Source organism: Protopterus annectens, chromosome 6.part0, assembly GCF_019279795.1.
Source record: "Protopterus annectens isolate FY-2018-M chromosome 6.part0, PAN1.0, whole genome shotgun sequence".
NCBI classification, from domain to species: Eukaryota; Metazoa; Chordata; order Ceratodontiformes; family Protopteridae; genus Protopterus; species Protopterus annectens.
The window spans coordinates 695,481,428-695,502,193 of NC_056737.1; the positions used below are offsets into that span (position 1 = coordinate 695,481,428).

General features: G+C 37.5%; 1 protein-coding gene across 3 annotated transcripts in view; it reads left to right on the forward strand.

Annotated features, from left to right (window-relative positions):
- Positions 1-20,496, forward strand: part of ZBTB25 (zinc finger and BTB domain containing 25) — a 497,618-nt gene extending 477,122 nt beyond the window's left edge. For all 3 annotated transcript variants that reach the window (XM_044074382.1, XM_044074383.1, XM_044074384.1), the window contains one exon: positions 17,218-20,496. In XM_044074382.1, coding sequence (XP_043930317.1) covers positions 17,218-19,685 — 2,468 coding nt within the window. In that variant the 3' untranslated portion in view covers positions 19,686-20,496. The remainder of the gene's footprint in view (positions 1-17,217) is intronic.
- The last annotated feature ends 270 nt before the right edge of the window (positions 20,497-20,766 follow it).

The following is a 20,766-nucleotide window of genomic DNA, read 5'->3' on the forward strand; positions in this document are numbered from 1 at the left end:
AGGGGAACACGTGGAGACCAATTTTGGATTTATCTATCCTCAACACTTATTTGGACATTCCCAAGTTCAAAATGTTGACGTTGCAGCAGCTTTTACCTCTGCTGGGCAAAGATCATTGGATGGTAACTTTGGATCTCAAGGAGGCTTACCTTCATGTTCCTATCAGACTAAGTTGCAGAAAGTATCTGCGTTTTCGAGCTGGGACTTCTCACTATCAGTTCTCTGCATTGCCCTTTGGCTTATCTACTGCGCCCACGAAAGTTCTGGCTCCAGTGATAGCTTTCTTCAGACTAAAAGGAATACAGATCTATCCTTATTTGGACGACTGCCTAATTCTGGCTCAAGGAAGGGAAGAGCTTCTTCATCATTTGGAATATGTGATAGCAGTGCTAAGATGCCTAGGGTATTCTGTGAACGAAATAAAGTCCAGTCTAGTACCCTCTCAAGACATGTGCTTTCTGGGTGTGAGACTGAATACAGCATCCCAGATGGCCTTTTTAACCCCGGACAAACAAAAGAGTCTATCCCTTTACTTCCATCAACTATCTCATCAGTCCGGGCTGACTGCAAGGACAGTCCTTCAAGCCTTAGGGTTCATGGCATCTTGTATTCTGGTGCTTCCCAATGCCAAACTGCATATGAGGAAGCTACAATGGTATCTCAAAATGTATGGACACAGCACTGCCAGGATCTGGACACTGTCATTCAAATAATACCTTGCATTCAAAAGGAATTTTTGTGGTGGGCTCAGGAATGTCACCTAAACAAGGGACTCTCTGTGACCCGGCCAGAGGCGAGTCAGATTTTAACGACAGATGCCTCAGACAAAGCTTGGGGAGCTCATCTAAATGGAAAGTGGATACAAAACAAGTGGCCTGTCAGACTACAACATCTACATATCAACATGAAGGAGATGTTAGCAGTCCAGTTTGCATTAATAGCTTTCAAGGAATTACTTCTTCCAGGGCAGGTGTTGATTCTAACAGACAACACAACTGTCATGTGGTACATCAACAAGCAAGGGGGAACGCATTCTTATCCTCTATGCAGGCAAGCAATGATTTTGTGGGAGACTGCTCTCAGTTTACAGCTCAATCTTCAGGCAAGGTTTCTGCCAGGAGCACAGAACTCCTTAGCAGATGTGTTGAGCAGACGAATTATGGATCCCCACGAGTGGAAATTGGATCCTCATGTATTTCAGAAATTGACAGTGTCATGGGGAACTCCAGACATAGATCTGTTCGCTTCTCCACTAAACCATCAGCTACCAAGGTTTTGCACAAAAAGGTTTCATCCCACAGCTTGGAGAGTGGATGCTCTTTCTTTCTTTCAATTGGAGCAATCTCCATGTGTATGCCTTTCCACCTCTGCCTCTCCTCCCAAAGGTACTTCTAAAGGTCAGACAGGACAAGCCAAGGATGATTTTAATAGCTCCGGATTGGCCTCGACAGCACTGGTACCCATTACTGAGAAGTCTGGTACGGAAGCTTCCATGGCCTTTGCCTTCGATTCCACACCTGTTGTCGCAGGAGGACAGCCATTTGCTAAATGTCAAGCTTCACTCTCTGCACCTAACAGCCTGGCATATTCTGTTTTGAACCATAGTGGGCCTCCACTTCCTCAGCAAGTTTTGAATGTTATTTTGGAAGCTAGAAGGCCTAGTACAAGGAAAGTGTACGCAGACAAATGGAAGAGATTTTTATTTTGGAGTGCAGCAAAAGATTTTGATGTTTCTGAGCCTAATTTGTGTGTGGCTCTTCAATATCTTACTGAGTTACTAGACAAAGGTTTGTCTTTCTCTTCTATTAAAGTTCATGCTGCAGCAATTTCAGCTCACTATGATTGCGACCCACCATTGTTTTCTCATCCTTTGTTCAAGCAATTTCTTAGAGGGGCAAAGAATATAAGACCCCCACGAAGAGCTCCTACTCCTGCTTGGGATCTCAATTTTGTGTTGGAGAAACTCACTCTACAACCTTTTGAGCCTGCAGCTACTGCTGAGTTGAAATATTTATCATGGAAGACTGCTTTCTCGTTGGCCATTACCTCTGCAAGAAGGGTTTCTGAATTGCAGGCCCTTATGGCGGTTGAGCCTTTCTTGATTTTCCATATGGATAGGGTATCATTACGTACTAATCCTTCCTTTATGCCTAAGGTGGTTTCTAGTGTGGCTTTAAACCAAACTATTCATTTGCCTACTTTTTATGCAAATCCCCAAAATAAAGGGGAAAAGATTTTGCACACTTTAGATGTACACAGGCAGTTGCGTTATTATTTCGACAGAACTAAAGGGTTCAGGCAGTCTCAGCAGTTGTTTGTTTCTTTTGCTTTGAGTTCTCAGGGCAAGCCTGTGTCAAAACAAACTATTTCTAAGTGGATTGGGTTTTGCATTGCTTTCTGTTATTCCCATCATGGCAAGGAGATTCCAGCTGGGATTAGGCCTCATTCCACTAGGGCTACTGCCACTTCAACACCTTTTTTGAGGGGAGTGGCAACCAAGGATATTTTGGAGGCAGCTACTTGGAGTTCTGTGCATACTTTCTCTAGGCATTATCTATCACCTGCCACTTTACTCTAAGTCCAGGGCTGGTTTTGCCACTGCTGTTTTGCAGGGCATTTTGGCAGCTCCTGCTTCCTTGTAGTTAGCCATCCTCCCTTTCCTCTGCTTTGGGATTCTACCCAAGTGTAAGGACTGCAGCAATGTGAGATGAAGAACATAGTACAGTTTTGTACCTACCATAAATGTAGATGTTCAAAGATCTACATTGCTGCAGTCCAATTTACCCTCCCTCCTTCCCCTCTGTAGTTAGAGGTGGTTGTGTGTGTTGGGTTGTACATATTGTGTATATTGTATATATTGTACATATAGTTAGTGCAAGGGTGGTTGGTTGTTTGTTTGCTGTCTTTTGGTTTTGACCTTTATTTTTAGGGTCTTCTGACATCTGGGGCAAGAAAAGACTGAGGATATGACGTCGGTCATGCGCATTTGTACCCTGACGTCCTGATGTCAGTCAAATGCGCCCTGACCGACGTCAGCCGTATACTTTGATATTCGGGCCGACCGAGGACAGCGGACTACCCAAGTGTAAGGACTGCAGCAATGTAGATCTTCGAACATCTACATTTATGGTAGGTACAAAACTGTACTTTCTCTATACTATTATTCCACAACAGAAAAATATCATCGACAAAACGCTTATAGAATACCAAATCAGTGTTCGTATAGGTTAAGGGATTAACAGTGTCAAAAATATACTTTTTTTCCCATTTAGCTAGAACCAAGTTGGCGTGCGTATTAGCAACGGGTGTACCCATTGCTATACCAACTTGCTGATGGTAATATTCGTTGTTAAACAAAAACATTACTTTGTAAAACTATTTTAAGCATGGAACATATTTCAATTTTACAAGATGTAAAACTACTGTGCTTATTCAAAAACTCTCTAATATACTAAACACCTGACTCATATGGTATTACAGTAAAAAGGGACTTGATATCTAATGTTCCCAGCAATAACCCATTCAAATTTGCTCTATCTGACCAAGATTTCAAAGAATGCAAAAAATCATTAGTGTCCTTAATAAAAGCAGGACTAAACATCAAAAATGTACTTTTCAAATTGATATGATACACAGCAGTCCATTGGCAAGAGCATCCACTAACGTTGACTTAAAGTAAGAGGTCATTAAGAAGACGCATATCAGAGATATGTAACTCACTTGCAAAGTGGATAATGAGCATTGTAAAACAGCCATTTGCTGAACTATATTGTGGGTATGTGGGCCATTTTGGAGTTTGGAAATATGAATATGTAACCAAGATTAAAAGTGGAAGCAGACAGGGGGTAGCATAGAAGATGGGCTAATAAGGAATGAAGTGGATGGAAATTGGTTATGAGCATATCTCATAACTTTTTAAGCCAACAATTCTAGCTGACTCCATACTTTGTCATTTTGTTGGACAGTACCAGGCTGCATGAGAAATTGTACAGACAGAAGAAAAAGTGTTCCATTCAGAGGAAAGGTATGCATGATTAGTGAAGCAAGATGATGACACCTGAATAGCTTTGAAAATACCCGTGTCACAAGCATTCTCCATAACAAGACATTAGCCAGGTATGCTACATAGTCATATGTAAGGGTGTCAGGAAAACAATTATCAGGATACTGGAACATAGGGCAGCAATACGAGAGAAATACAGCTGAGCATATATGAATGCCAATGTCAGTCATATCCTCTGAACCAGAATATTAGCCAGGCCGGTGATGCATTCAAGGGAAAGATGTAAAATAAATAAGAGAAAACATTGCAGAGGGATAGCATGCATTTGCATAATGAAAATATAATACTGCAAAACTACATCCTACCTTCAGGATATTAGCACCAAGGGCATAGCTGGCTCATCTAGAGCCCAGTGCTGGACTTTCAACTCCCTCCCCACCCACTTAACTCTTGAAGTGAAAAGAATGACATCAGTTGACTGTTGGAAGCTAAATGGTCCATCAGCTTCCCTACAATCTAAAACATGCTCCCCCTCAGCTCTTCAAGTGAAAAAATAAACTTTTCGGATTAGTGTAGGACTGGTGCATCAGCTTCCCCTATAGTCTAAAACTGTGCCCCACCCCCAGCTCTCAACTAAAGACATCCTCAATGATTTGTCAGAAAACTACACTTTTTATGATAAGCTGTTGGAGCCAGTCATGTATACATTAAGTAAAAGTCTGGAAAATTGAGTGGTATGGTTAAGAGTATTTATTTATTTTTTGTAGGATAGCTGTTCTTTTTTTGAGAAGGGAAAGTTGGGGAAGGAAGTCAGGGAAGTAACAGGTGGGTAAGAGGGGAAGAGTAGGTCACAAGAGAAGACAGGGTGTGGGGCAGCACAGTGAGAGAGGAGGAGCACAGTGGTGAAGGTGACATCAGACAAATGGGGGAGACTGTAGTAAGAAGAGAGATGAATACTATACAAGGGCGGTTGTAGAAAGGTAGGGGGCACCAGGTTTAGCAATAGTATTTGGTTTTCAGAGATGAAGTCTCTGTCAGTTTCAACTCATTGGGAGGTTATTCCTTACCTTCTGAGCCATCACCACTGGATCCTGCCTCAGAAAGTGGAGTCAACACTGGGCAGTGACACAACTCAATGAGTCACTACATCATGGTCTGTCTTTAGCCACGTTGGCATCCAAAGCTCTGCCCAGTATCTCCCCCACAAACTCTGCAAGCTTCTGATAAGTGACAAAATTGCTCTGTCCACTTGCACTGCAACTAGCAGGTACCAGTCTCCTGTGCAGGGTTGCTTTATGTAGGTGGTGGAAGTAGGCAGGGAGGTGTGGAGACAACTCTGGCAGGCTTTAATCCAGATGTGCTGAGTGCCTCTGGTGGTGGTGGTGGTGGAGGAGATGATGGTTGTGCTGCTGCCACATGAGGGATATGACAGGCCATGCCAGTGTGGTTGGTTGAGGTCACATTGCTGCTATATGTAACAATAACACAAATGGATAGATTTTAAAAAAAGGATTAAAAGAAAAAGTATAGGGATAAAGGGATGGGGAAGAGACATACAAAAACAATGAAACTGCATTTTCAATTATTTAAAACAGCAAAATGATGGAAACGGAGTGAAGCAGGATAAAAACGTAATAATTTATTCTCCAATGGCCAAAATATCAGAAAATAGATAAGCGCTTTCGCTTATGAGCTTCATCAGATCTATGGTACATCACTTTTCAAACTAAATATATACAATTCAAAAATCCATAAACCTATCAAATTCATCCGCTAATTAGTGAACCTTAAAGTGCTATTGCATATATATAAAAAACAACATTAGCTCCCCTACTGGCTTATCTAAAAAACATTGCTATCTTACTAACTTAGTGTATCTGGCAGTATGCCAGACATGTTTCTCTTTTTATGTCGGTAAACCAACAGACCCTTTAGAGACAGAATACGAGAACATGTCTATCATATAAGGAAAGGTTCAGCACACAATGTCTTAGCGAAACATATTATACAATATGATGATACCCATAAGTTTTTGTTTAGAGCTTTGGAAGTTATAGTTCCCAGTATACGAGAAGGTGATATTAGGAACTATACTGAGTGTAGGGAGAGTAATTGGATTATAATACTAAGAGCTGATAGAGGCATGGGACTTAATGAAAGAGCATCTATTAAGCCACTGCTAAGGAAGCGTAGGAATATTAAGTGATATATATTATTAAGAACTATGTTATTTAGTGATCGCTGTTGCCCTATATAAATTACATAATAGATCTTGTCATCTGCATACTGTATATGTATGTGAAATATGTTCAGCATTTTTTTATTGATGTTGCATCTATCTTGTTTTATCGTACATATTTATTGTAAATATATATTGTCTGTAGCCATCATGAATTTTATTGTATTATATATTATATGTAGGGGAGCTAATGTTGTTTTTTATATATATGCAATAGCACTTTAAGGTTCACTAATTAGCGGATGAATTTGATAAGTTTATGGATTTTTGAATTGTATATATTTAGATTGAAAAGTGATCTACCATAGATCTGATGAAGCTCATAAGCGAAAGCGCTTATCTATTTTCTGATATTTTGGCCATTGGAGAATAAATTATTACGTTTTTATCCTACTTTACTCCGTTTCCATCATTTTGCTGTTTTATATTTTTTATATTGTTGGAGCTTAGAAACAGAGCGTTTATCAGGCTTGTCGGCAGTATACGTTCTATTAACTGTTATTTTCAATTATTTGTTAATACTACTAATACAGTGATAAAAAATAAGTTTTTAGTATTGGGACCTACACAGTTATTTGAAAATATTAACTATTTTATTTAAAATTTTATTAGGCTAATCAATTTAACAATTAAAATGGTGGCATGGCATCAGCATTTTTAATGGGGGGGGGGGGTAATTTAACCCACAGCCATCCTAACAATCTCAGTATACATAGATTTAGCATGATGAGCCAATTCTCCAACTATACAGATGGTGGCACGCAGAAGCAAATTTCTGACATTGCATAGTCCTGCTTATTCCATTTAGGAATGCCAGTATTGACTGATGTTGCCCTGATGTATAAATATTATTTACCATTATTTTTAATTGCTACCTGTCACTAAGCAAGCAGAGACACATTTTACAACAGCAGCTTTACTTATCCCAGTCCTCTCTTAGGTGCTGTAGTTTGAACCCATGTATCATGGTGTTCCTTCAGTCTCTGCAGGGGCTGAAGATACAGTGCAGAATGAAAAGGTGTATGGTGCCTTGCATTGATAGGGTATATGGATAGGTAATTTATGTTATACTTACAGAAGTGGTGCTTCAGGTCACTAGTGGAGATGCCATTGTTCCCTCATGCATGAGATGACAGTAGCATGGGTAGCAGCATTGGCCAAACTATTTCAAGCATCATCCTTATGGTGTAACCTGGTACAGCCCTCCTACAAGAGCCTGCAGCTGTAATGCTTGTTGAAGGTGTCCATAAATATCTTGGACTCCTCCTCCTCACACCACCTCTGTGCTCTAAAAAGAGTACTACCCTAACATTCTCCAGCTATATTTGTTTCGCCTTAAAAGATCTCAGGAAAAAAAATGGCAAAAGATCACAGAAAAATGGCAGGGAACTGGTGCCCAAAACAATGTTTCAGCCTTCACACAAAGACTGGCACTGATGGAAATTTCATCTGTGCTATGGATTCCAAAAGTAAAATATAGGTAGTGTATTATTATGTTTCCAACAGCTCTTTAAGGTGTGAAACATGGCAGTCCTCCATCCCTTTGTTTGCTGCTGAGAATAAATTCACCACAGTGAATCCATCTTCAGATACCTAAAGATAGTATGACCACTGGTCAAAACATTCCCATCTATAGACTGCGGAATACCACTTCTCGTAAAATGATGAGCAAATGGGCAACATTGGAACACTTACAGTGTAACAACAAACTCAACTGGTAGGCTTTCAGCATGGCTAACATGTCTTTTTAGACTTATAAAAAGTTATTTTAATGAATTAATTTTCTGGATTGCAATTTACCATGGATAGCATTTGAAAACATTGCTAACACTTGAATATGTGGCAAATCATATCAATGTGGAACTGCAAAGAATATAGCTCTTTAAAAATTAAATTAATAAAAATTACTCATAATGTGGTACACTTGAAAAGGGGTCTATATCAGTTCCGCGAAAATCCATTTCAGCGAATACCAAAAGAGCGACACGTATTAATCGAACTGCGAATAGACCGAATGCACTAAACCACGAAATTTAAAACATCAAATGGTCATAGTCAGCCAACCCCACCACCCACTACAATACTACCTACCCAAACAAAATAAATAAACCACATACATGCACTAACCAAACCCTACTCCTAACCTTAAAGTAAAGCACCAAAACCCAACTTCTAACCCTACACTAAACCCCACATACACAACTATCTATGCACTATCCTTAACCCCTCCCTAACCCTAATGTCCGTAACTACCGCACACTTCCCCTAAGGAGATATACCCAAAAAATAAATAATACACATAAATAAATTTAACAAAACCCTACTTCTAACACTACACTAAACCCCACATACACAACTATCTATGCACTATCCTTAACTCCTCCCTAACCCTAAGGTCTGTAACTACTGCTCACTTCCCCTACGGAGATATACCTTAACAAAATAAATAATACACATAAATACATTTAACAAAACCCTACTCCTAACACTACACTAAATCTTACATATATTATGTATCTATACACTTACCTTAACCCGCACCCTACCCTAAGGTCCATAACTATCGCACACTTACCTTACGGAGCTATACCGCAGATGGGCCAACCAAAACACTTCGACATTTCAGATTTCGATGTTTTGGACGTTCGGCGTTTATGTAGTTCGCGCAATACGTGTCGATAATTTCGTATTCACGGAAACGGCGTTTCGATCGTCTAATAGGGACCCCTTGAAAAGTATAACTGTGGCAATTTCCCAGTCCCTATAATTTATACTTCCTGCTTGCGTGCATAGCTGAATTCACATGCTAAAGCATGTGCATGGCATCATGGAGAACTCAACACAATGTTATCAGGTGTACTTGTCATACAAATCGAGCAATTCAGAAACAATAATGAAATGAGCTATAATTCGAATAATCATCGCACCCAGAATCTACATGCTCTAAGTGCAACTGGAGTCAAATATTATCATCCTGTTATGGAAGATGAACTTTGTTCAAATCCTCCTTTTTTCTGTGTCAATCACTTATTGCTGCCTAATATAATTATCTGCTTACAAAAGGTATACTGTTCTTTTTAGGCCCTCTTCTTTGTACAAGTATAGCCTTTTGTGTGATATTTACTGTAAGGCCTAGAATTACTGTCCATACCATCATATCACCCACTTCCAAGCTCCATCCTGTCAGTGAACGTACATTGAGTGTAGTAATTCTTAGTTCATGTTTGGCAGGTTGATTGGTTTTACATCCAGCTTTCGCTCAGCGGAACTATCTGATGTAACCCAGGCTGGGCAACTGGACACTGGCAGGCCAGTAGCTTATTGACCCAGGGCTGCTGGGCTTTATGGTGGGCACACACTGACCATTAGGGGCACATTCACCCTCCTACCATTATCATAGGTCCCTGGCGTAGGCTGGGTCCTAAATCCGCTTATCACCGGTAAATACCCATGCCCATTTGGCAACATTAGTCAACATGACTGAATTACCTAGAGCCATATTTTACACCATTGAGTGGCTAGCACTGCTACTTGAATCAGCAGCGTTAGCAATTAGCAATGTTAAAACATGCCCAAATTTTGTTCATCTTACACATTTGTGATTACAGTCTAAGAACTTCTACCAAGGTTGTATATCATGATCTTTGTGCCTGTTAAGTTGCATGCTTGTTCACTTGCATCATTATTTTTGTAAGTGATTGGGAGGAGGGGATTGTGTTTAGGACACAATAATGCTTGACATTCAGGTAAGGATTGTTTTGTAATTTAATGTATTTTATTGTCGGGCCCTACTAAAGAGCAGTCACTGGACTATTGTTATAGTATATCTGTTATGATTTGTAACACCCATCAAAGGACACAGCTGTTAATTCCAGTGTTTTCCATACCAAAAATATCTGCTGAAGAAATAGGCCCAGAAAGCCAGATCCATCCACAAGCCCAAATTTACTCAGGTCAGAAGATGATGTGGTACTACTAGAGGTCTCCTTGGTAGATTGTTCTTTGCTTCCATTTCTACTGACCTTCCATTCCATGACCATGTCTGGTGTGAAGCTGTCAATCAACGTCAGTGCTGTGGGTGGATAAGGTCATAATTGTGAGATGATCTGCCACCAAGCAACCAATACAATCCATGATGCCAACCACAGAGCACTTGCAGTGACACAGGAATGGAGCGTGATAGGTGGTGGACCACCTACTGAACCACCACCTACAGAGATGGAGGAGTTATTGGCTTCACTTAACAGCAGTACCACCTCCACAGAGTTCCACAGTGTGGTGTTGGATGTTGGAGCAGAAAAAGATAGATAGGCCCCAATTGATTTCCACTGATGATGTCTCAGGTATGTAGACTTATTATCACTGCCTGGCCCATTTTTTACTTGTTAGTCACATTACAGTTTATAATACCTCTCTCACTTTGGTCTTGTAGGTGCTTCTGACATCCAGGTACAGTATTTGAAAAGTTATTTAATGATGATGGTGCTGCTGCATGCTGAAACAAAAGTCTGATTAATGCACTGAACTTTGCAGACTATTAACTTTTTCAGCACTGTATTTACTTCTGTGCAATTACTAATAAAATAACTTATCTATGTAACAGATGACACATACAATACTGTTACAGTTTACTTTTAATGTACCAGGTTTATTATTTCAGTGCAAGTATGTATGAAAGCTTTCCATTCTCCATTTACCTCAGAACACACATGTTCCTACATGTACCAGATCTAACAAAAATCAGATCTAACATTATACACTTTCAATGTCCTTTATATACACTTATCCATGAAACAATCTGTTGATGTTAATACTATTGGAATTCATTTAATATCATGCAGTCTATTGATAAGCTAATTTGTGGTCTGTTTCAAGATGAATTATGTGACAACTTTAAACTTTTAGGGAGTCGTTCCTGTTAGGAAATTGTTTTTGTCTCCAACCAGAAGGGAGATGTTCATTCCTACACCTGAGTTTCTTATCTGCAGTTCTCCTTGGAACTTGTACCAGTCACAGAACATTAGTATTACACACACACACAGTTGGATGCCAGACCATGCATATTTCTAACTAAGGAAAGTTTAACCCTTTTGTGCATATATGCTAACAAACAGAAATGTTCATGCATTTAAATGTCTATATTTTACTATATATATATATATATATATATATATATATATATTTTAAAAAGCAGAAGCGTACATACACTATTATAAGTGTCTAAATATATATGTGTGTGTGTGTATATATATATATATATATAAATAACAGTTTTCCCTTTTTGTTTTAAAAAACACACAAAACAGTTTACATTGATATATATTCTTTGGTCAGATCATAATGTTTATTGTGATTTACAGAGAACACATTAGGAAACAAAACCCTTAGTTTTTTTTTTGATACAACAAGTTAAAACACAGTTTTACGTAGTGAGTACAATAATAACAAACATTACTACCAGAAATGGATGTATGATCCAGTCTAACAACTTTTTTTCCTTTTGAAGACCATCCTGTAAAAATGTCCCACTAATTATGAGCTGTATCTGTTTCAGTTTTTTCTGCTAACTTGATTAGCTTATTTGTTTACAATTACAGAATTTAATTCATGATTTAGGATTGTTCTATTAACCTTTTGCAACTGTTCAATTAGCAGTTTAATTTATGAGACTATACAGTGATTCTATAAAAATTTTACATTAATAATTGACAATGCTTGTTTTCTGGAATAAACACATATGCATCATAAATATTATATTTTGATTTGTTACTATTCATACAAATGAGTTGAGTAGCAATTTATGTGAACAGTTTATTTTGCTTGACAGCAAAATTGTCCATTTACACAGATTTACATAGTGTTGTAGAAAACGTGGTTTATACATTGAAGAATGCTGTTTACATATTAAACCATTTGCTGTACAGCATACGCCAAGCATATTTATTATTTACCATTAGTTTTGCTTGCACAAAATATCATTGCATTTGTACATACAATGGCTGCAAAGTACAATTTAGTCCAATCTACAAATTTAGTGACATTTAAAAGTTTTGACAGCAAAAAGGCAAGGTTGTCTTCCAATGATTACTGAATCATTAATACAGACCAGTATATTTTCCTCTTGTACTTTTATTTTAGTCCCTTTTGCAGTTCTGTTTACACAGTCACTGTAAAATTGAAAGAGTGCCCTTTTTTCTTGCAGTATGCAGCATTTTATAGCAGTATTGTTTTGTAAGGATCCATTTGTTTACACTGTGAAAGTTGAGCTGTCTTTTTAGACTGTAACACTCTGATTTAGGGAAAGGTTTCCAATGTGACAGTTTTGGCCTCCTGGACAAGAGAAATTACCTTGAATTATATGTGTAATATTATTTACCTAGTACAACTTTACATTAGTAATATTACTTTTGTTTACTTTTTCTGCTGGAGATTCTGCTCTTCCTGATGGTATTACACAATTACAAAAAAACTGTAAAAGACATAAGAAATATATTTACACTATTTACATTTGCTGTTTTCTGCCTTTTGCTCCTGTGCATTTTAAACAGGTGCACTTTAGGTGAAAAGAAAATACATGTATGTCAGTCTCGTGACTTCAGATTTTTACTGCTTTTTTTATTTGATTTCTCTGCACTAGAAATGTTCTGTCTTTCTGTCTTTTTTTTTTTTTTTTTTACCTTTTGACATCTAACATCTTAGCTATGAGAGGCTGTCCCTGGGCCTATGCCATAGGAATGGCAGTCATACACTCTACTTTACTATCTAATTTATAAGCATTTTGATTTAACTGGATGAAAGTTTTAAAACATTTGGGCATAAAATTTTAAAAGCATTTAAGTAAGGCATCTGTCCATACATTAGATCCTGCTCTGTATGCTAACCATTTTCCAAATGTAGAGTACTGTGCTGTAAATTATTTTCTGTCAGCTTAGCTTACTGTTGTGTAAGATCTGGAATTTCTTTCTTTAACTCTTTACTAACCAGATATGTATTGTATTGTAATTTTGCATGAGCTGTCTGATATTTGTCGGTAACCTGTTTGGCTGACTCTAAAGCTCCTATGCATTTCTGAAAAAAATGTTTGTATATTTTGGCTAAACTTTCTGAACTCATTTTGTCTGTCTTTTAGAAGTTTATTAAATGTTTCTGTCAGTTCACCATGAACCTCGTCCCTGTCCTTATCTCTTTTGTGGTGTGCAGTGGCTTCATTCCACTTTTATCTAAAGGGTGTAACAAGATGTACAGGAGATTCTGTCAGTAACTGATTTGACTGCTGTTGTAACTCTTAAATTAACGTTTTACATGTGGTGACAGGACATAACTGTTTAACATCTGGATATAATGTAAATGTACTTTATCATCAAAAGACCTTTTTTTTTTTTTTTTTTTACAGTTTACACAGAAAGCAGTTTCATATGATTCACACAGTAAACATTTACTGTCATACCACACGTTTTAATGCTTGACTATCAACTTGCCCTAACAAGGTTTTACATTTGCTAATATGCTGTTTATACAAACTCTGTAGTATGTCCCAAATTTTATGTGGTTGTTATGACATATTAAAAGTAAAGCTTTGTTTACTAGCCTCTCTAATAGCATCCATACTGCATGTAATACAAAAGGTTTCTTACCAGTTCCACTGGGACTCAGATGGCCAGTCTGGTCACTGAAGATGTTTGGAAAACTTCTGTAGTTACTTAAAAAACTGGCGAAACAAAGCTGGCAGTTGCAGATTCTAAACCTGAGAATTCACCGACTTGGAGAATTTATGGCACTGCGATCTTCCTGCACGGCAGTCTCACTCCACATCCAGACGTCTGGGAACTGTACTGCGGCAAACTGTAGAAAACTGAAATGCTCCTATTCAGGACTCAGTCACATACATAAATGTTAGTTACTGCACCTTTACTGAAGTGACCTTATAGAAGGCACCACTCCCCCTCTGTTCGAAGCCAGGCTAGGCTCACCACTGAAAAATTATTTATGACGATGGTGCTGCTTGCTGAAATCAAAATCTGATTAATGCACTGAACTCTGCAGACTATTAACTTTTTTAGCACTGTATTAACTTATGCTCAGTTGGTAATAAAATAACTTACATATGTAACAGACGACACATATGATACTGTTACAATTTACAACTTTCAATGTGCCACGTTTATTTTTTCAGTGCAAGTACATATGATAACTTTCCATTCTCCATTTACCTCAGAACAAATGTGTTCCTTTATGTACCAGATCTAATAAAAAATCAGAACTACCCCAGCATTTAGTCACAGTTCTTTTTTATTCACTTTTTATGAATAATAGTAATTCAGTCTGTTCATTGTGTTCTGTTTCAAGGTGAATTAAACTTTTAGGGAGTCATTCCTGTTAGGAAATTGTTTCTATCTCCAATCAGTATGGAGTTGCTCATTCCTGCACCTGGGTTTCTTATCTGCAATTCTCCTTGAAACTTTTACCAGGCACAGAACATTATTACACACACAGTTGGATGCCAGACCATGCATATTTCTAACTAAGGAAAAATTAACCCTTTTGTGCATATATGCTAACAAACAGAAATGCACATGCATTTAAATGTCTATATTTTACTATATACATTTTAACAAGCAGAAGCATACATGCACTATTATAAGTGTCTAAGTATATATATATATATATATATATATATATATGTATATATATATATATATATGTATATATATATATATATATATATATATATATATATATATGTATGTATATATATATATATATATATATATATATATATATATATATATATATATCTAACAGTATTCACAGATGCAACCTTCTCTGGCACCTGCACTGTGAAACTACCCCTCCCCTCATTTGATGTTTGAGGATCTGTACCATTAGCTTGCAGTGGCTGCTATAACAGCCTCATGCAGGTACAAGTTTACAGTAGCTGTGGCAACCCCTAACACTATTCAGTACCTTACAGTACCTAAATACAATCTTCTGGTCATGTACAAACTTAAGATAGTTGCAGTGTTGCTGTGCAATGTTTAAACGTTTCTGAATCGCTCTACCATTTTTTGCCTCATTATCCTAAGTGTCTCATCCTTATGTGGTCATTAGCCTACCACATGGTTGGCCATGTCATGTAGCTGAGTTTTTTTTTAATCGCACATGGCCTACTCATCCCAGCTCATCATGCAAATTCACTTTTTTTTATGAATTTGGCCCTGGATCTGTACCTCTCTTTGTCTCATATTTTTTTCCCTGTATCTTCATAAAATATTTGGTTTTCTGGTTAAGTCTCTGAGTATTACATTTATTCAGTAATGCCAGATAGAGTTTCATGCTTCTTATTGTTCAGAAAATGCATGTTGATGTAAAACCTGTTGTTGTTTTACCTTTTCCAATGAATTAGAATAAATATTTAAAAAAATGTCCTTCCTGATTGTGGGCCTTTAACCCATTATTTTGGCTCCATCCAAATTTCTTGAGCAAAGAAAATAACAAACTTCCCATTAATGTGATTATTAATGAAGACTTATTCAAGTTCTGTATGCAGAAACAACTGAAGTACTGTCTTCTAAGGGTTAAAGACTGCAGAAGATAGACTGGTTGCGTAAGTTTTTTGGTGAAAGTAAGGATTTTTTCAGGATCTCTGAAGTTTTGTATGAGTGCCTGCATCCAAGACTTGGTTTAGGGTACTGTTATTATATGTCCTTTGGTCTGTATCTTTACAGCTGTTTGCCATCTGAACTTGATATGGAACTGGAAAGGATGCTATAATTGCAAATTATATTCCTAGAAATCACTTGAGTATTTTAGTTAGCAAAGGGACACCTCCCACATTTATTGTGTATTTCCATGATTTTCTCAGATGGGCACACATCATTCCTAGATACTTAAACTGCTACAAGTGTTCTGTTGAAGATATTGAGTAGATGATGAATACTCAAGTAAGATCCTTTGCTTTCAACAGTATACATATAGACATACAATTTGATGTGTGACATGCCTTGCATATGTATCTGTTTAGCGAGAAAACTGTAAAAATGCATTCAGCTACTGATTTGTCCTTTCTGTTGAATAAGTGTGGTGCTGTTTCAGTACTTCATATTATCCAACTGCTGTTTTAAAAGTAGGGCATAATGTTTGGGTTTTGTCCTGGACTGTGAACTGGGCATGTAACTAAGTTTATCATTGTAGGGCATAATGTTTGGGTTTTCTCCTGGTACTGTGAGCTGGGCATGTAACTGTAAGTTTATCATTAATGGTATGTATAAGTCTAACATTAAAATAGGATTAGACATTTGGTGTGCCTATATATTGCAACTGGGTGGCACAGTGGTGCTGTGGGTTACAAGTTTATGTCTCAACTAGTGGCTCTCTGGTTTGATTCTTGACTGTGGTATCTTATGTGCAGAGTCTGCATATTCTCTCTCTCTCTCTGTTTGTATGGGATTTCTACAAGTACTCCATTTTCTTCCTGGCACCAAAGGCATGCTGTGGGCTGATTGGTAACTCTGAATTAACTTAGGTGCCTTTGCAGTGCATGAGTGGTATATAAGAAAGGCCTGGCAATCTACTTCCATTCCCTACTTGTATAATAGTCCCTGTGGATGGTGACAGCAGTTTACGTGATTGACATAGGAAATGGATGTGACTCATGAGCATGGATAGATGGATTATTCCTTCTAGAATACTGTTTGGTGCACGTTTTAATAAAGGTGAGTATGTAAGTAAGAAAACTAAAAAATACTCTTAAATGGAACATGCTTCAGTCAGAATTCTGTAGACAGTGAGTACTGCAAATTAAAGTACAGAAATATTTAGTTTTGAAACCATTTTAAGACTTCATTAACACAGTATTTGTAAAGGAAAAAATTAAGGAATATAAGTGATGCAGTGTAAAACTTGAGCATTTTTTTCTTTTTGTACTTTCCAACCATACCTGTTAGTTTTTTAATTGTTTATTTTGTTTTATTTCTAGATTTATCTGAACCTGAATCCAGCAGTAGTATGTCTTCATCTTTGCAACCAACAGAAACTGAAGAAGAACCCCCATGTAAGAGAAAAGAAGTCAGTGTTTTTAGGCAGGAAATTCAACAAGTTTTGCACTCATTCCCTGCCTTAGAGATGGAATCTTCTTTTCGGGATCATTTTCCTCAGTATGATAGCCCTGCTATACACTGCCATTACAAATGCAATCAAAGAAACTGTGAGGCAGTAACACTGGATAGTAAGAAAGGTGATCAATTTGCGCACAAGTGGTTATCTGACCGATCTGTTGCTTGCTGCAAACGAACAGGGGTATATTGGTTAGTGTTTGAAGAAGGGCAAGGTATGTACTGCTTCTTGTGCAGAAAGCATAACACCTACAATAAGCAAAATAAAGTAAAAGTGTTTAATACCACCCCTGCAGTTAGATTTAAAAAATCTGCCATTCAGGATCATGCACAATCCCAACAGCATATGCTGTCTATTCTGGCAGAACTGGCAAGTAGGGAATCTAATACTGTCATGATGGCCAAGGAAAAAGAAGAAATCTCGCTTCTCTCTAGTGCTTTTCGCACAGCCTACTGGCTGGCCAAAGAAGAAATACCCTGTGCCAAGTTAGTATCACTCTTGAATTTTCTGAAAGACCCTTGTCTTCAAGAAAGAAAATATTTTGAAACAGTAGATTCAGTCCAGAATATTTACAGCTGTCTTGGTATAGCTATCCAGAATCAATTAATGCAGACTATTCAGCAGGCTGGATGTTATGGCCTTTTATTTGGTAAATTAATAAATACAGAATTAGAAGACTTATTGCTGGCTTTTATTCAATATGTTGAGCCCATAACAGCAGAAGTTAAAACTAAGTTTTTATTTGCCAAGTATGTTGGAAGAAATGCAGACCAATCAGAAGCTGATGTAATTGTAGAACTAATAAAAAGTAGCATTAAGGATCTTGGTCTTTCTAGTCATAAAATGACTTCTGCTGTAACCGATGGAGCTGATGTGATGACTCATAAGGCGCTGGGTGTGACAGCTCAGTTTAAAGAAATTGTACCCACTTTGATTGCTTTTCATAGCCTTTTTCCAAAGCTTAGTTTCATAGCAGGTGCTGACAAATCTTCACAAGATCGGTATATGGAGGATATTGAAGAGTGCATGGCAGAGATATGGAAACTGTTTTCAACTTCCTCAAGACTTGTTACACTCTATTTAGAGGAACTGCTTGAAATGAAAGGCCTAGGTTTTACTAGCAAAAAGGTCAAGGAATTTGTGCATCGTAAGTTGTTACAAACATGCAGAGCTAGGCAGTGTTTGTTGGTGGCATCAGCTGAGGGAATCTGTAACGACTACAGTATTCTTCTTAAAATTCTCTCTGATTTTCAGAATAGCAGCAGAAATGCAAGCAACCTTCTTAGGAAGCTCCAGTCAGTTATGTTTATTGGGTCAGTGTATATACTTAGGGAGGTTTACCCTATACTGTTAACACTGACAAACATTTTTCAGAAAGGAAAAGTAAATTTTACTACCATGGAGTCTTCAGTAAATTACTCAGTGCATCAGTTAAATGAAGTAGTAAACAGTAAGAGGCCTTTAGTAAAACTTAAAAATGATCTTATGCCCAATGGATGCTTAAGCTACACAAAGATGACACTAGATACACAGCAAGAGGGGGAGCTGAACCGTCTTCTCGAAGCACATGTGTCTGCTATAAAAAGAAACATCAGTAGCAGGCTTGACTCATGTTTGCCTTTGCTCTCTGCATTTTCTATATTTAACCCTTTGCTAGTACCATCCATTGATTCTCCAAATTTTTTTGAATATGGCCATCAGGAAATAATGGTTCTTTCTAATCATTTTTACAGAAGAGATGAAAAGAAGGATGCTAAAATAAAGGAGCTGAAGGATGAATGGGAACATTTTAAATTAGACTTGTGTAATTGGAAAAATATTGTCCCAGCAGATGTGCTTACAGGCTGTGCTATGACTGTTACTGAATGGAGTCTGAAATGTTTGTTTACAATGAAAAGGGAAAGTGGCCATCCATACCCTAACTTGCTTCCTTTTGCAGAAATATGTTTGTCTATTCCATTTACTAGTATGTGGCCCAAAGAAGGTCTGACAGCATTAAGGAGGCTCGAGAAAGACTGTGAAGGTCACATAAATTCTGGCCTTTTGAACAGCTGGCTGCACATTGTAATAAATGGCCCAGAGTTTGGGGTTCCAGACTGTAGCAGTATTGTCTATGGAGGCATAAAAACATTCATGAACCAGAGGCAACCACAGCTTTCTAGTCCTTTTAAAATGAAAAGCCTAGGAAGGGCAGTTGATTCACAGGCCAGTGATGATGATACAGTAGAGAGATGTCAAGAATTTAAAGACATTCAGTCTGAAGTGTGTGAAGTAATTAATGCTCTGGGGATTTCAGCTGGATTAGAAGATTTGTCAAATGTACCTGCCTGATGATGTGTCAGGCCACCAGTCTGGATAACAGATTTGTATTGTTCAGCTTTCTAATCAGTGTATTATATATGCCAGTATTTAGTGTATTTAATTTAAAAAAAATCAGTAATGTCAGCTTTGACAAAGTGTGATGTTGCCAACAAAGAAGAGATTTTGTTGCACTGTTTCTACCAGTTAGGATGTTTTTTATTTATTGTATACTAATGTAAAATACAACTGATTGCTAAATATAGATTTATAGTGCTTTCTTTATAAAGCAAATGTTTAAGGGTCAACCGTCTTTTACTTTTATTGAAAAGGTAAATAAAGAATTTTATCTGGGCAAGGGATATGCTAATGGATGTTTTTTTTTCTTCACATGTGAAGGCCTTCCCTTTGTTGTTAATGCCTGGTAAAATATACTTTTACTGTTTCTGGTCCTACAGCTGTTTACATTATAACTTCCTATACTTTGCCCTTGTATTTTAATGACGTACTACATACTGCAGACATTGGAAATGCTATACTTCGTAGCATTCTGTTTAGGATAACTCATACTGCAGTCATAGAGTCGGAATCTTCAGTCCGTGATTAGACTTTTATATGAATATATTTACTAGCACATTTAAAAGAACCTGTAAGCTCAATGTCAGGAATCTGTGATCAAAGTTTTTCAAGGCTGTTTTACAGAAACAGATGTGCATTATGGTGAGCTGTGTGCAGCTGCTGTTTGCAAGAGACGAAGTTCCATTTTCTTTTGCTAATATCTTGCCATTATATGTAAATTCTGTATATTTGTATTAAACTTGTTATTAAATAAGATAATAATTTTGATGCACATATTCTATGTTGTGTTTTTTATCACTGTGTATTTATCCATTAATAGTACCAGTTAGTAGTACATTTTAGAATGTATGTACTTTTGAAATGTTGCCACTTTTTCGACAGTTTAAGGATGCCTGCTAGGTTTAGTTCTTTCCGTGCCTAAACAGAGTCACTACCCAGTAACTTTACCACTCCTTGTTTAGATATGTGTAGACTGGTGATCCTTTAGTTTGGATTTTTCAGTGAGTTTTCTTAGTAGCTCACATGCCAGTGCATT